General features: G+C 59.5%; 2 protein-coding genes across 6 annotated transcripts; one reads left to right on the top strand and one right to left on the bottom strand.

The window, feature by feature from the left end:
• The first annotated feature begins 1,957 nt into the window (after positions 1-1,957).
• MUS81 (MUS81 structure-specific endonuclease subunit) lies at positions 1,958-7,688 on the top strand. Of its 3 annotated transcripts, none has more exons than XR_240673.5 (16): positions 1,958-2,368; positions 2,464-2,593; positions 2,819-2,904; positions 3,669-3,767; positions 3,858-3,926; positions 4,081-4,166; positions 4,464-4,604; positions 4,784-4,879; positions 4,960-5,081; positions 5,173-5,270; positions 5,826-5,942; positions 6,034-6,129; positions 6,418-6,448; positions 6,528-6,631; positions 7,129-7,212; positions 7,305-7,319. XR_240673.5 is itself a non-coding variant. In NM_001434789.1 (16 exons), exons 1-16 carry the CDS (start codon positions 2,234-2,236, stop codon positions 7,369-7,371), a joined length of 1,659 nt encoding a protein of 552 aa, NP_001421718.1. In that variant the 5' UTR covers positions 1,958-2,233; the 3' UTR covers positions 7,372-7,688. The 3 variants fall into 3 exon arrangements, 2 of the variants coding, with proteins under 2 accessions (NP_001421718.1, XP_005227166.1); NM_001434789.1 differs by having other exon boundaries at positions 6,320-6,448; positions 7,305-7,688; XM_005227109.5 differs by having other exon boundaries at positions 7,129-7,688.
• Position 7,689: 1 nt separating this feature from the next.
• On the bottom strand, positions 7,690-15,032 carry EFEMP2 (EGF containing fibulin extracellular matrix protein 2). Of its 3 annotated transcripts, none has more exons than XM_010821107.3 (12): positions 14,845-15,032; positions 14,438-14,555; positions 14,160-14,208; positions 13,310-13,516; positions 12,608-12,730; positions 12,225-12,341; positions 11,961-12,080; positions 9,957-10,076; positions 9,743-9,869; positions 9,312-9,507; positions 8,285-8,449; positions 7,690-8,005 (listed from the first exon to the last, which is right to left on the bottom strand). In XM_010821107.3, the coding sequence occupies exons 2-11, from the start codon at positions 14,546-14,548 to the stop codon at positions 8,288-8,290; spliced, it is 1,332 nt and encodes a 443-aa protein (XP_010819409.1). In that variant the 5' UTR covers positions 14,549-14,555; positions 14,845-15,032; the 3' UTR covers positions 7,690-8,005; positions 8,285-8,287.
• Between the last annotated feature and the right edge of the window lie 873 nt (positions 15,033-15,905).

Here is a 15,905-nt window from a genome sequence, read left to right on the forward strand (position 1 = left end):
ATAGGTGCTTTTTCCTGGGATCCAGTCTTAGAACAAGGAGAATTGCAAGTATAAGGCCCCTCCAATACAATAAGTATTCATGAAGTCTACTTCATGTTGTCTGCTGAGAAAAGGTATATGCAACGTCAATAAAATGAGGAAAAAAACACAAAGGAAAGGCTACAAGGAAATGTTTGGAAATAAGAGATTTGTACCAAAAGGTGTTTGGCAAATTAATAAGGCAATAAAGGGAGAAGGGGTTTTGTGTATTCGATTCAAAGAGTATGTGCTTTTCTACTAGATAGTGAAAAGAGAAAATAGATATTAAACCAGACTTGAATCTCACTCTTGAGTTTGTAACCAGGCATATGGTTAATTAATACCCTTAGACATTGAGGCAGAAGTTCTGTGAGAGCATAATCTTAAAAAAAAACCAAACTGGGGTGGGGGACTCCGGGAACATTTCGTCGGTCTCGAAGACCACTTAGTCTGCAAGAAGAGAAGACAAAGTCCCAAACAAGAGGCCCGGGGCATTGATCCTACACACAAAATAAAGGGTGGAACAATAAACAGCTGGAAGCCTGGTCTTCAGGACCCGGCTAGCGACACCCGAGTGGGGTACGTCGCAGAGCATGCTGGGGATTGTAGTCGGGGACATCCCGTAGCATCGCCCACCAACCGAACTCCCAAGGAGCCTCAATGGGGGGCTGCAGCTCAACCGCCGCCTCCCGCTAGAGACCCGGCCGGAGATAAGGCTGGGTCCACCGTTTCGGAGTTTCCTAGAGCAATGAGGAGGGGGAGGGAGACTTCGCAGTTACCGTGGAGACGCGCTCCAGCCCGCCCCTAGCAGCGGGATGCCCTAGATGTCCTTATTAGGACAAGAGACTAAAGAGGGCGGGGCCAATCTGAAGGCCGGCGGCAGGCTCCTTATAAGGCAGCGTCGGGCGGGAGGCGGGAGTGTGGAGCGTGATAGCGGGTGAGAGATCGGAGCTGGGCGGGGCTTGAAAGGGCGGACCTGGAGCCCAGGCGCTCGCCTCTCCGCTCCGGTTCGGCCCCCGATCTGCATCTCTCCACTTCCGGAATAATCCCTGACGGCTGCTCTAACTCACTGAGTAGACTCGGGCTCAACTGGACCCCTGTGGATGGTTTCCATGTTAACCTCCCTGAGGGTCCCCCACCTCCAACGAGTCACAAAAGCGATGAAGTGTTTTCCTTTGTCCGAGCTTCTTACTCCCAGGCTGCCACCCCGAATCCAACAACATGCACATTTCAGCCCCTCTCACATCCCCCGATGGCTGGTGGTGATTTAGTCGCTCAGTCGTGTCCCGACTCTTGAGACCCTATGGACTGTAGCCCACCAGGCTCCTCTGTCCATAGTATTCTCCAGGCAAGAATACTGGAGTGGATTGCCATTTCCTTCTCCAGGGGATCTTCCTGACTCCAGGGATCGAACCCAGGTCTCCGGCACTGCAAGCCGATTCTTTACCGACTGAGCCCCCGATATCTAGCACCTCCTATTTGTTCCCTTTCTACTTGTTCTCTGTCCCCTATTCCCTGTCCTCCAAGCTTTGAAGGCCTTCCCTGCGTGTCCCCGGCTTCACAGCCCTCCCCCATAGCCCAGGGTGGAGGAGCCTAAACTCAAGATATAGATAACCTTTTCCTCGAAGGGTTCTTCAGCTCCTCTTGAGTTACCTTTGTGTCCTCATTCCCTGTACCCATTCTTAAAGTTCCTCCTACAAAACTACCTGCACGCATTTTTCCCCAACCTATAAAGCGAGTGCGGAGAAAAAACGAGCCAAGTTGTCTATACGGTCCTCCGCAGTAGCGAGACTGAAATCACCTCGGTACGCGCCGCCCCAGCCAGACCTCCCAGCAACAGGGGGCGCTGTCCACATTGCCCCCCTCCTTCCCTGCACAAAGAGGACAACCCCTCGCTCTGAAATCTGTGGTGAGAGGAAGAGGCGGGTCAAGGCCTGGTAAAGGAGGAGGGGCGCGTCCAAAAGGCTGGTCCTGTCCGGGAACGGCAGGAGGGCGAAAGGTGGTAGTACAGCGATCGGTACCAACCGTTTAAGAGTAGCATAGGGGCGGGGAGGGCGGCAGAAGGCTGTCCTCTGGTTAATGCCCCGCGTGGGACCACGTGATTAGAGCGGTCCTGCCCTCCTCCGCCGGAACCAGGTGTTTGAATCCCGTCTCCAGAACTAGCAGCATCTCAGTCCTACCGGCGTGAGGCGCCAGAGGACCCGCCCTGCGGCTCATGGCAGCGCCCGTCCGGCTGGGCCGGAAGCGCCCGCTGCCAGTTTGCCCCAACCCTCTCTTCGTACGCTGGCTAACCGAGTGGCGGGACGAGGCAGCCAGCAGAGGGCGCCGCACGCAATTTGTGTTTCAGAAGGTGGGTTCTGGCCGGGCCGGATGGGGAACAGGTGCAGGCCGGGACGAAGAGCCAGGCCCATCCTGACCCAATCCTGTACCCCCTACCCCCGCCAGGCGCTGCGCTCCCTCCGGCGGTATCCACTGCCCCTGCGCAGCGGCAAGGAAGCTAAGATCCTCCAGCACTTCGGAGACGGGCTTTGCCGTATGCTGGACCAGCGATTGCAGCAGCACAAAGCATCAGTAGGTGAGCCCTGGGAGGATTCGGTAATCCCCTGAGCCTCCCCCAGGTGCAGCTACTGTACCCACCCAGGATACCTTGGCTTCATCTGTCTACTCCAGTTCAAGTTGCTCTTTGACCTGGGGCTAGTGGCTCTTTCAGAGCCCGACCGCTCTCACCAACCACTTGAGCTGGCAGCATCCTGCCTGCTGGATTTCAGGGTCCGGGGTTGACGCTCTTTTCCTCCCACAGGTGACCATGCCCCGTGTTCACCATCCGGAACCAAGAGCCCAGCCCGGGAAAGGCCACCTGCTGAAGTCCAGGACCCTTCCATGCCAGTGAGGAAGGAGCAGGGGGAGTAGAGGGGAAAGCAGGAACAGCAGGAGTAAGATTTTTCTGGCTTGGGGGACTTAGCTGTGCTGGGTCCTAATCCCACCTCTCTCTGGGCAACTTAGTTTTCTCATCTGTAGGTGTGGATAGTGACTTATAATACAGTCAGTTGAGACAGTTCCATGATCAAGCCATTCAGGGGGCTAAGCCCAGTAAGTTGTAGAATTTGCTATTGAGTCTTCTTGCCTTACCTTCTCTGTCCTATGCTAGAACTGAGGCTGGGCCAGGTAGATTACACCCCCACCCCCACCCCATCCCTTGAGACTGTCCACCGTCTCATCGCAAGTTTTCAGGAGATCATCCTGTTACGTGGCCTGTGTGACAAAGTAGACAGTTATAAACTAGTTGCAAAAACTAGAGGACAGCTGAGTGACTTGTGTTGTGCTTAGTCTTTCGGTTATGTCCGACTCTTTGTGACCCTGTGGACTGCAGCCTGCCAGGCTTCTCTGTCCATGGGGATTCTCCGGGCAAGAATACTGGAGTGGGTTGCTGTGCCCTCCTCCAGGGAATCTTCCCAACCCAGGGATCGGAGCCAGGTCTCCCAGATTTCGGGTGGATTCTTTACCATCTGGGCCGCCAGGGAAGCCCCGCTGAGTGACTTGCCCAGGGTTATTTAACCTGCTGAGATAGGACCTGAACCTCGGCTCTGCCAGTGAATCTGTCTACAACAGCTGGTTGGTTTTGGGTTCAACCCCCACCCTGTACCTTTCAGGTCCCAACCCAGCTCAAAGCAGGAGGCCCTGGCAGCTACTGGCCAGCCCGGCACTCGGGAGCACGTGCAGTCCTGCTGCAGCTGTACAGGGAGCACCTGGTGAGTGCCTGCCAAGTTGGGAGTGGGGGACTGAGGCGGTGGGCCTGCTGCTCGGGCACTATGTTGGTTATGTTTCTGTCTTGGTTACAGAATCCTAGCGGCCAGGGCTTCCTCACCAAGGAGGAGCTGTTGCAGAGGTGTGCCCCAAAGGTTCCCAGGGTAAGCACAGCAGGGAGAAGGGAGCCAAGTGGCTCTGGATCTGACCTTGAGCACTCCAGAGGCTGCCCTTGGGAGAAAGCAGCGGCATAGGGCACGGGGAGTGGGCACATGGTAGACCTGGGAGCTCTCTAAGGGTCTCCTCCCCTATGAACAGGTGGCCCCTGGAAGTGCTCGCCCCTGGCCAGCCCTCCGTTCCCTCCTCCACAGGAACCTGGTCCTCAGGACACACCAGCCAGCTAGGTGGGGCGAACTCCCCGGGTGCGGGAGGCAGGGCGGGGGAGCAGGCATGCCGTGCTGAGGGTGGCTGTGCAGTCAGAGATGTGCTTGTTGTCAACTTGAGGAACGGCCCTGGGCAGGTCCAGGGGAAGCTGATCTGGGGGGTGAGAACTCCGCCAGAAGGAGGGAGGTTGGGGAGCCCCAGGGCTTGTTTATAAAAGGTCGCCAAGGCGGGTGAGGCCAATGTAGCTGGGGGGCCAGCAGGAGAGCCTGCCAGGCATGAGTGAAGAAGGGAGATCTGTGTTCTTCTCCACCCGCCAGGTACTCACTGACCCCGCAGGGTCTGGAGCTGGCCCAGAAGCTGGCTGACTCAGAGGGCCTGGGCTTGCTGAATGTGGGCAGCGGGCCGGAGGAGCCCCGTGGGGAGGAGCCTGAAGTGCCAGAAGTGGCTTCCGCTGAGCTGTGAGGAGGAGGGAATGAGGGGGAGGAGAGGGGAGCAGGAGGGGTCCCTGAAATGAGGCTGAGACCCCACCCTCCCTCCAGCAGCTCCATCTGAGCTGTGGTTGCCCCACCTTCCATGGGTTAGGGGAACAGCAGCCCTGGCCTGGCTCAGGCCAATGCCCACCTCTTCTCCCTGGTAGTGGTACCAGCGAAGGGAGCATCCAACAGTCCCCGCTGGAGCTGGGGCCTGGAGAGTACAGGGTGTTGTTGTGTGTGGACGTCGGCGAGACCAAGGGGTGAGCGAGGTAGGCCTGGTGAGGGAGAGGGTCAGGGATGATGGCCGACGCCAACTTGGGCCTCCCGCATGCAACTCCAGGGCGGGCCACAGGCCAGAGCTGCTCCGAGAGCTGCGGCGGCTGCACGTGGCACACACGGTGCGCAAGCTGCACGTCGGGGACTTCGTGTGGGTGGCCCAAGAGACGAGTCCCAGAGACCCAGGTAAGGGGTGTGGACAGGCAGGCAGAGGCCAGAGGCAGGGCGTGGTGGGTGATGGGCTGAGCTAACGGGACCCTTCTTGGCCTCTGGGCAGCACGACCTGCAGAGCTAGTCCTGGACCACATCGTGGAGCGAAAGCGGCTGGACGACCTGTGCAGCAGCATCATCGACGGCCGCTTCCGGGAGCAGAAGGTCCGTCAGGGGCTCACTGTCCCCGCCCGCTCGGGGGCACTTCCGGGTGGTCTCCAGGCAGAGCTCCTGCAACTCCAGCCACATCCCCTCTCGAGCTGGTCCAGGGTGGCCTGAACTCAAACCCCCTTGGGCCCCTCTGGGCACACAGTAGGTGTGCAGGGTCCCTGGGTGGAGCTGAGGAGCACGTTAAGAACCCCAGGGGGTCCAGCTCCTGCAGTCCAGAGTTGACGAGGCTCTCCTCTCCAGGATGGGGCTGCAGGGGCTGTGTCTCCGTGCTGGCTGCTGGGCTGACCCCACAGTGAGGCCACACGTAGGCCAAGGGAGGCTTGAGGGGGATGGGCATCACTCAGATGGGGGTGGGGCTTTCCACAGGAGAGCAGCAGCGTGAGGCAGGGTGTGGAGGCCCCCGTGAGGCAGGTAGAGAAGCTTGGGAGGATGAGGTGGTGGGTGAAATGGTGGGACCAGGGTCTCGTGATGCTTTTGAGGGTGACGTGATGGACACCTAGCGTATGAGCATCCAGGCCTGACCTGCCCGACCCCTGTCTGCCTGCCCAGTTCCGGCTGAAGCGTTGTGGCCTGGGCCGCCGAGTGTACCTGGTGGAGGAGCACGGTTCGGCGCGCAGCCTTAGCCTCCCCGAGAGCACACTGCTGCAGGCTGTCACCAACACCCAGGTGAGCCGGGAGGGCAGGCTGGGCCAGCAGGGGGCCTGCGGTCCGTGGCTCCGCTCAGGAGCTGCCTCCTCCCTTGGCTCCCCTTCCCCAGGTCATCGACGGCTTCTTTGTGAAGCGCACAGCGGACATTAAGGAGTCAGCTGCCTACCTGGCCCTGCTAACACGGGGCCTGCAGAGGCTCTACCAGGTGAGCAGACTCCACTGGGTGCCGTCTGTTCACCACCGGCCCCTCACCTGGGTGCTGTGCTCCCGAGAGGAAGGCGAGCAGACTGAGCTCCCTGGTCTCAGGCTGGCCCCCTGAGGCCTGGGGTGGGGCAAGGCCTGGCTGCTGGTGTCCCCTAGAGCTCTGGCATGGCCTCAGTCCCCTCTTCCCTCAGGGCCACACCCTCCGAAGCCGCCCCTGGGGCACCTCTGGGGACCCTGAATCAAAGGCCAGGCCCTCCCCAAACCCTCTCTGCTCACTCCTCACCTTCAGCGACTTCAACGCGGGAGCCATGAAGAACAAGGTACCGCCTCTGCCCAGCCCCTCCTCCTCCCAGGCTCCGGCCCTCTGCCACTCCTGATGCAGCACTGCCCCCACTGCAGGCCCAGTGTGTGCGGGACGTGTTTGCCAGGCAGCTCATGCAGGTGCGCGGGGTGAGCGGGGAGAAGGCGGCAGCCCTGGTGGCTCGGTACAGCAGCCCTGCCAGGTAGGTGCTCACAGAACCCCTGTCCTCTGCTGTCCCCCGCATCCCCCCTCTCAGCATGGGCATCAGCTCAGCCGGTGCCTTGTGGTGGTCGGGTGCTATGAGGGCTGGACTGACCCGCTGACACCTGAAGAGTTCACGGAGGTCAGGTGGTGAGGGAGACAGAGCCACTCAAGACCAGACAGGATCTCGGGCACTGGGCTGGGGGCAGACCTGGCATGTAGCAGAGAAGGCTTCCTGGAGGAGTGGGTGGACCATGAAGACTGGGCCAATAACAGCCGTTCTGGGGAAACATTCGCAGGAGCATGAAAGGAGGGTGAGCAAGATGGAGCAGGGCCTTGAATGCCGGGTTCAGAAGGGCGGCGGTGGTCCTGACCCCTCCCACCCAGGCTGACCCCTTCTAGCCTGTCTCCTGTGATTCTGGCCTGAGCCACTCAGGGTGGGCCAGCAGTCAGCCGTTGTCAAGACTTAGAAAATCAAACTCCCCATCCCGCCCTCAGCTTACTGGCTGCCTATGATGCCTGTGCCACCCCGAAGGAACAGGAAATGCTGCTGAGCACCATCAAGTGTGGGCCGCTGCAGAGGTGAGGGCAGGAGGCAGAGCCTGCAGGGGGTAGGTGGGCTGCGGGCACCCTCGCCCAGGGCCTGACTCTTACCTGCCTCTCTCTTTGCACAGGAATCTGGGGCCCGTTCTGAGCAGGACCTTGTCACAGCTCTACTGCAGCTGTGGCCCCCTGACCTGAGCTATGTATGCCACAAGACAGACCCCCATCTTCCCAGACTACCCGGTCTTTTAACCAGAATCTTTGGGCTACAGTAAAAATCTTAAGTGTTTGAATTTTTACATGTTAGAAGGAGATACCAGGCCCCAGGGGTCTTGAAAGATATCCAGGAACTGGGGAGACTGTCATGTCCAGTTTTTAAAACTGAGCTCCTTGGGACCCTTGGGGTTCCCTTTCAGAGCACGGCTAGGGAGATGGAGTCAGTGAGGTGTTGCAATGTTGAATCTAGTTCATGTCATCCGAGTTCTCTGATCAAATAAAATTTCCTTTGATGAGAAGTTCTGTAGCTTGGAAAAGAAAAGTTTATAAAGCGCTAACAATCCAGTGGCCTCATTTTATGGATTGGAACACTGAGACTCAGAGAGCTGCTAGGATTTCTCCAAACTGATAGTTTGAGGCCAAGCTGGGATTGAAACCCAGGGCCTCCTGGCACTGTCTAGAGCAGGATTCTTCAGGCCCGCTGCAGACCAGCCAAGTCCAAGTTTCTGGGCTGGGGCCTGGAGTCTGCAACCTCGTTACCTCCTCGCTTCTTGGGTGATTCTGGTGCCCATGGTATGTAGGCCAGTCCCAGCCTTGGGGTTGCAGCTCCCAGCTCCTGTCAATGGGGCCCTTCAGCCTGGGCAGAAACACGCCCCGCCTTTAGGTGGACGTGGCCGCCTCCCATGAGTCTGGCCTTTCCCCACTCTGGGGTTCACTGCAGCGTGCCCCCCCCCCCACCTCAGCCACCAGAACTCCTTCTTTCTCCCTTTATTGCCTTTCTCTCTCTACTACCCTTCACAAGAGCATCTTCCCTTTTAGCAGAACACAGTTATCCCTGAGCCCCAGGCTCCTCATCTACAGAGAACCTCCCATTCCCTGAGGGCCCCCCACCCACCCCTCAGAAGGTGTAGGCCCCCACGAAGACGGTGAGTCTCAGTACAGAGCTGGCCCGGTAGCTCATGAGGGAGTTCATGGTGACCATCTCCAGGTCCAGCACGTACTCCCGGGGGCCCGTCACAGGCCGCGCGAGGACCAGCATGGCGCTGACATTGTTGATTTGCTGCAGGGTACAGTGGGTGGGGGGGACACGTGGATTGCATCAACGTATGCACCAGAATCCTACCCCCGCATCACCTCGCTGCCCCACTTCTGGCACCCACAACCAGTTGGCTGCACAGTGCCCCGGCTGCCTGCAGCCCCAGGCCCTCATCCAGCTCTCTGACCCCCTTGACATCTGCACCCTGCCCCCAAGAAATACCCTCCTGGTGCTCTGCCCGCCCTTTGCAGCTAGTTGTTCTTTTGTCAACCACGGTCAGCTGATGATTCAAGGCCCGGGATGAGATTCTTGGGAACAGTGGGGTCTTTGGTGATCTGGGGCAGGTAGACTCACCTTCAGAGTACTCAATTCCAGAACTTGAAAGCCAGCACTGGTACCAGACAAAGCCTTATGGCCCTCACTGTGAGTCACATCTGAACCTCTCCCTCCTCAGCTCCACCAGCCCAGAGCTGGAGTCTTAGGCCCCAGGCCTTGTACTAGCCCCTGCTGCCTCTCTCCCTCCGAGACCCAGCTGCACTTGCCTGCCTTCCCACACTCTGCTGCATCTGTTACCTCCAGCCTCTCAAGCCAGTCCCTTATCCTAAGGGTGAAGCAATCCAAGCCGGATACGCAGACCAGTGCAGGGACTCAAACCCCAGCGTCTGAGTGCCTTGCTAGGGTTGCATTTAACTATCTGTAGTTTGTATTAATTTATAACACTCCTACCTTTCTACAGAAACTGACCCCTGGGGTTAGGGGGGACTTTCAGAGGAGAGGCAGGGTATGGTGGCATAGTTGAATCTTCCATTTAAAGTTTCCTGGAACTCAAGTTGGAGATTATACAAGTCCCACCCCACTTGAGGGGTGGGGTTAGCGAGAGCCTTACCCTAATGTAGAAGTCTCCCTGCGAGTTTCCAGCACGGATCTGAAAGGCATTGTAGGCACCAGGGTAGACGGAGGTTGCTTGGATTTGGAACACGTCCGCCGGTACGCTCCGCTCCGAGGTGATGCTCATATAGCGGTGCACGATGGATGAGGGCTGCTCCCGGCACAGGGGGTTGGAGGCCGGACAGAGACAGCGACTGGAGACCCCAAGATGGGGACACGAATGAGGTTCTAGCCCATGCCCCAAATTTGGCCCACCCCCCAAAATCAAGGATCTTCCCACTCCTGCTAGAACAGCATGTGTGGTTTAGTCACGAAGGACTACAACTCCCATCAGCTTTCAGGACTTGCCAGTCCAAATAGGTGCCAGGCAGCCGCAGAGCTCTCTGGGAGTTGTAGTTTCTCCTGTGGCCTGGCGTGGCATTGACTCACTTGTCGGACACCTGGACGTAAGGCTCCACACAGCGGTTGGTGTCCACACAGCGGTAGCCCCCGTGGAAGTTGACACAAGTCTGGGCCTCAGAGCACTGGTGCGCACCCGACTCACACTCGTCAATGTCTGTGCCGGGGGACAGGGGCTGGAACCCAGATACCAGGCCACCAGCTCCTCACAACCCCCTGCCCACTCTACCCGGGCAACCTGTACCTTGGCACAGGCGCGTGGCCAGCAGCTGATAGCCCTGTGGACAGTGGCAGGAGAAGCGGCCCGGCTCGTTGACACAGCGGTACTGGCAGAGGTAACTGGAGTAGCTGCACTCATCGATATCTGAGGGAGGGTGGGGCTGAGGACAGGGCCGGGGTGGCCTCCTAGCTCCGCCCCACACGGGCTCACCCAGAGAGCCTGGCCCCACATTAGGCTCAGTACAAGAAGAGGCAGAAGAGATCAACTCTGCAGCTCAGCAGGGGACAGAGGGTTCAAGAAAGGAGTGCCCAGGGGACTTCCCTGGTGGTCTGGTCGTTAAGAATCAGCCTGCCAATGCAGGGGACACAAGTTCGATCCCTGGTCCAGGAACTAAGACCCCACATGCCCTGGGGCAACTGAGCCCATGTGCCACACGTGTGCCCTTGCGCCCTGGAACCTGTGCTCTGCAACAAGAGAAGCCATCACAACAAGAAGCCCATGCACCAGAACTGGAGAAAGCCCTGGCACAGCAACGAAGACCCAGCGCAACCAAAATAAATCAATTTTAATTTATTTTTAAAAATGCGTTTTTCAGTGCAGGGGACGTGGGTTCGATTCCTGATCAGGGAACTAAGAACCACAGAGCAAGTAAGCCAACGGGGCTCAACTACTGAGCCCATGCACCACAGACCCAGTGCTGCCAAAAGTAAAAAAAAAAAGACTGCCCCACTCACAGACCTGTCTCTGCGCTAAGACTAAGATGATACTAAATGAGAGGACTGGGAATCTAGAGGTTTGGCTTTAAATCCTACTGATTGAGGAACCTCGGTTTCCTTTCAGTAAGTAAGTGGATTAAGCTGGATGAGCCCTTGACGCACCCCAGACTGCTTTGGGTTTCAACACTTTGCCCGATTCCTGCAAACCTACGATCCACCCAAGCACAGTCACCTCCTGCCAACTGTGAGCAGCGCAGGCAGGAGCCAGGTTTTCTCCTCTGTGCCCTTTATGCTTCCCGGCACTGAGCCAGGCACCAGTGGGGCTTTAACTTGGCAGCAAAGCACAAAGCTTAACAAACGGGGTACATGGCTAGTTGACCGAGAGAGAGCCCTGGCCGCACCTCAGCCCAGCTACGTGACCCTGGGCAAGTCACTCAACCTCTCTTCGTTGAAATATTTTATCTTATTCTTTGTAATTATCCCCCCCAAAAATTTGGGGGAAGTATTAATGTCAATTTGCAGAGAAGGAAAAACTCATATTTATTTCATAGGATGTGAGATAAATACTTTGGCCACCTGATGTGAAGAACCGACTCATTGGAAAAGACCCTGATGCTGGGAAAGATTGAAGGCAGGAGAGAAGGGGGTGACAGAGGATGAGATGGTTGGATGGCATCACCGGCTCAATGGACATGAGTTTGAGCAAGCTCCAGGAGACAGTGAAGGGTAGGGAAGCCTGGCATGGGATTGCAAAAAGTCAGACACAACTTAATGACTGAACAAGAAGAAGAACAATCTCACAGGATTGTTGGCAGACTGCACAGGGCAGGTTCTCAATAAATGCTAATTCACTTTGTAAAACTTTGTTGCTGCTTAGGACAGTATAAGGTCTTGACTGTTGTCATTTTCTCATTTAATTCTCAAGACAACCCATTCTACAGAAGAAGAAATGGACTCAGAGAGAAGAGTGACTTGCCCTGGTCCAGGATTTGCACACATATCAGCCTGACTCCCAGGGAGGGGGTGCACGTCCATCTTTGCTCAGTCTCTCTACTGAGCTTCAGTGGGGACCTAACTGCTCCCCTCCTTGACTTCCCCAGCAGGCTGCAAGTTCTGGTGGGCAGCTCTGCAGCTGCCTTGCCACCTGCTGGGGTAGAGTACCCAGGAGGCACAGGGGTGCTGGGTGGATGGGACATTAGAGGCATGAAATGGAGGGCTGTGTGGCAAGAGGCTGGCATGACACAGGGCCTGGGGAACCAGCAGAGACCAGTGGAGACCAGTGGGGAACAAGTGTCGGGGGTGGAGTGCTCACCACTGCAGGAGAAGCCATCCCGGTGCAGCTCATAGCCCTGGTGGCAGCGACATAGGAAGGTCCCATAGGAGTTGAAGCAGCGCTGCTCACAGGGAGCCCCCATGTCACATTCGTTCACATCTGGGGGTGCCAGGAAAATAGGGGAGAGGTGAAAACCAAGGAGCAGCCCAGAGCCCCCACTGCACCTGGGCTGATCAGGAAGGGAGTTCCCCCACCTCACACCCCTCTGCCCAGGACCCCGAGCCTGGCCCAGCTCAGCCTCACCCACACAGGAGCGGTTGTTGGGCCCCAGCTGGAAGCCCGGCTCACACTGGCAGCGAAAGGAGCCAGGCAGGTTCACGCAGCGGTGTTGGCAATAGCGGTACCGACACTCGTCTATATCTGGGATGCAGGCAGGGGAAGGACAGTGGAGGGCAGAAGTCAGGTGCCACCCAAGCCAGCTGGGACCCTGCCTCATCACCCACCGTCTTGCCTGAGTCTGGGGGGCTGGGCCGGGCCAGATCAGGCAGGACTCACACACTGCACGCATACTGCTCTGTGTCTGGTGGCTCAGGCAGAGGAGGCAGGGGGCGGGGGGGAAACCTGGGAGTGGGTTGGAATGGGGGTCAGGTGCTGGGGTGAGAGCCAGGCCACAGGCCCAGACTCACCCACACACTCGGGCCCAATCTTGCGATAGCCGTCAGGACAGGTACACTGGTAGGAGCCAGGCAGGTTATGGCACTCCTGGCTGGGGCGGCAGTCGTGCAGGGCCTGGGCACACTCGTCCACATCTGCAAGACACACCGCTCAGCCCCCTCCTGGGAGCCCATGCACCACCCAACATGACAAGACTCCTCCACGTGGGAGGGCACAGGTCGGGTACCACTCACATGAGTGTGTGGGTGACTGACACCCCCAAAACAGGAACATGTGGGCCCACCGCCCAATGGCACAAATAAGAGTTTACTAGCCTGGAGCTAAAGAGAAAGGCACCCCTAAGCTGGGAGACCCCAAGTCAGGGATACATAGGACAAAGCCCTGCCCATACTCCCAGGGGCACTGATTCCAGGGCCTTTCTCCAAGGTCCGTGCCTCCCAGGGGTGGGGTCCAGACCCAGAAGGGCCAGAGCAGAGGCCGAGGGGCAGAGCTCTCGCACGGCACCTGCAGCAGTCGAGGTGGGGGTCCCACAGGAGGGGCTGGGAAGGACAGGCACAGGAACTGGGACCACCTGTGGCAGGTAAGGACCTGGGCAAGGGTCTGGATGTTATCCCAGTGCCCGGAGGAGGCTTTTGAGCAAGGGAGGAACATGAGGTATGCGTTTTTAAAAGGCAATTCTAGACACCTGTTAGAAAGATTGGCGGCCTACTCACCCACGCAGCGCTCTTGCTCATCGGGCTCATAGCCCGGGAGGCAGGGGTGGGGGTGTTCAGCAGGGGGCACAGGCGGTGGGGGTCCCTCTCCATGCAGGTCATTGATGACAGCAGCCGAGCGGGGCAGGCACAGGTAGCCCCCATAATGGTTGATACATTTCATTTCCCCCTTGCAGGCCTCAGGAATGGTCAGGCACTCATTTACATCTGCAGAGAGGGGCCTGCTGGGCACAGCCAGTCTCCAAGGGTGGACCGTGTAGGGCAGGGGAGGCAGGAGCCCAGCTCAGCCTGCTCTAAGCTGTGTGATCCGGCAGGGCCTTCCCTTTCTACTTACAAGCTAAGGCTGCCTGCCCCGGACCCCTTGTTGGGGCCTGCCAGGGCTGATGGTGGGGCAGCTGTTCCCCCGGTCACCCCCATTCTCTTGCCCACAAGAGGGTCTCTATCCCTCCCCGAAGCCTCGGCCCCGACTCAGCCTAAGAGTAATGTGCAGGCCTCCTGACGGCACCCCCGCCCCGCACTGCTCGCCCAGGGCCGTGATGGTGCAGAGCGAGATAGCAGAGTGATCAGATGAGGTGTCCAGGAACCAGTCCTGTAGTCAGCGCCCTGTTGGTGTCTGGACTCGAGAGGGTGGGTGGGGGGGAGGGTGCTCCGGGTTTCTCTGAGGGGGAGGGGCCTGGATGGCTTCTCCACCCCGAGCCAAGTTGGCCCATTGAGAACCAGAGCAGGTGACATTCGGCCAGGCAGAGCAGGGCAGGGGACAGCCACAGGGCTCCTGCAGCCGCTCTAGGAGCTGGGCTTTGTGATCCCCTTTCCGGTTCTCCGGGGCAGGTCGGCCCCCAAGCATACTCACCCCTGCAGTGCTGGCTGTCAGGGTCCCACTCATAGCCATCTGTGCATTCCTACAAGGTGAACCAGAGGTGGCCAGTGGTCACCCCTGGTCCCCTCTAACTGACCAGGCCGAGACCAAGGCCCAAGCCGGGCCACCCTCCCGGCCTGCTCCAGACAATGGCCCCAGCTGCTCCACCAACCAAGGGAGGGCACAATCTTCCCCAGCAGCAGCCACCCCAGGATCCTGGCCTCGGTGTCCCTGCCCAGCCCAGCCCAGGCCAGCGGCCCCACTGTCCCCACCGTGTAGCTGTCGGGCTCCTCGGAATCCTGGGGAGACGCTGCCCCCAAGACCAACAGCAGCAGCGCCCAGAGCAGTAGAGACCCGGGGAGGCAGGAGGCGAAGGGGAGCATCCTGGGGCTGGGAGGTGGTGGGCAGGGGTCAGGGAGCCTCTGCCACAGCAACTCCCGAACCCTGTGCCCCTGCCGCCTCCCGCCCGGGACCGCGCTTAGGGCCCCGGAGCCTCCCTGGGCCGAGGACCCACTCCTCGCGCGGGCCGGGGTTCAGGGCCCACTCGCCTGGGGCCGCCCCGCCCCCGCCCGGTCCCCCTGTGGCTCCAGCCGGGGAGCGCGGGCCTCTCGGCTCCTTGCTGACGCCGACTCGGCCTAGACTTCTGGCTCGCGCCCTCCCCCCATGGACGGCCACTCACTTGGGCCCGCGACGGCCCCGCGGCCCGCGGCTCCGGCGGCTAGGCTGGCTTCGGCAGTGCCTGCGGCAGACGGACAGGCGGACGGCGCAGCTCCCTGGACGCGCGGCCCCAGGAAGCGCCCCCCGCCCGCCCGCCCGCCGCGGCGCGGCCCACCCCGGCGCCTCCGCCCGCCCCTGAGCGGATTCCTGAGCCCGCGCCAGGGGGAGGGACCCCGACCCCCCGCTTCTCCGCCCCCGGCCGGCCGCAGGCCCCCACCCGGTCCCCCGCGGCGCCGCCCGGAGCCTCCTCCCGGCGCCTGGCCAGGGTCCCCCAGCGCTCGATCCTGGGGGCATTGGTCCTGATGCCAGGGCCCCGGCTCACTTAGGAGTCTGCAGGCTTTCACTGTGCGCACCCCCAAAATGTCATCCTGCGCACCTAGACCCTACCTAATCTGTGCCCCAGGAATTCTTGGGGACCCACACCTCAGTGCCGGGGGCCCCAGACTCTGCTCCTCCCAGAATGTCACCCTGGCCACCTGGACCCCACCAAATAATCCTGGGACTTCCGGATTCTCACTCTGCACCCTCCGGAATGTGATTCTGGACACCTGGACAGTCAATCTGGAAATACCAAAACTTCGTCCAGGGTTCCCAGACCCTCGCCCTAAGAACAGATGCTCCCGGGTCCAGAACTGTCCATCTCGGTCCCTTCTCCCCTCCATCCCCAGGGCTGTCGTCAGCCAGGCGGTCCCTTCACTCCAGAACGGCCTCCTCCGAGTCCTCAGTCCGCGAGACTACATCAGTTTGGGGCGGGGGCGGCAGTTCACATTTGGCCCAGAATGAATGGAAGCCCCTAAGAAGGCGGGCAGGGCTGAACTTGGGCGTGCTGGACGCCAGGGTCCGGGTCCGGTGCCCTCGCCTTCCTGGCCATCCTCCCGCCAGTGTCCCGCCTACCCACACATCCCGCCCCCAGTCCCCGGGTTTCTGCCTACTCCCGAAGCAGCGGGAGAGCCCTAAGGGGCGGGGTTTGGGCGGAGCTGGCTCCCAGGAAGGGGCGGGGTCTTGCCCTGCCCACGTCTCAGG

Source organism: Bos taurus, chromosome 29 (assembly GCF_002263795.3).
Source record: "Bos taurus isolate L1 Dominette 01449 registration number 42190680 breed Hereford chromosome 29, ARS-UCD2.0, whole genome shotgun sequence".
Lineage (NCBI taxonomy): Eukaryota > Metazoa > Chordata > Mammalia > Artiodactyla > Bovidae > Bos > Bos taurus.

Excerpts from the sequence above, each read along its gene's own strand:
- MUS81 (NM_001434789.1), top strand. The coding sequence starts at position 2,234 with ATGGCAGCGCCCGTCCGGCTGGGCCGGAAGCGCCCGCTGCCAGTTTGC. Across the intron at positions 6,130-6,319 it reads GCCTGCAGAGGCTCTACCAG|GGCCACACCCTCCGAAGCCG; the intron begins GTGAGCAGACTC and ends CTCTTCCCTCAG. Across the intron at positions 6,632-7,128 it reads CGGTACAGCAGCCCTGCCAG|CTTACTGGCTGCCTATGATG; the intron begins GTAGGTGCTCAC and ends TCCCGCCCTCAG.
- EFEMP2 (XM_010821107.3), bottom strand. The coding sequence starts at position 14,548 with ATGCTCCCCTTCGCCTCCTGCCTCCCCGGGTCTCTACTGCTCTGGGCG. Across the intron at positions 14,209-14,437 it reads AGGAGCCCGACAGCTACACG|GAATGCACAGATGGCTATGA; the intron begins GTGGGGACAGTG and ends TTCACCTTGTAG. Across the intron at positions 13,517-14,159 it reads TGACAGCCAGCACTGCAGGG|ATGTAAATGAGTGCCTGACC; the intron begins GTGAGTATGCTT and ends CCCTCTCTGCAG.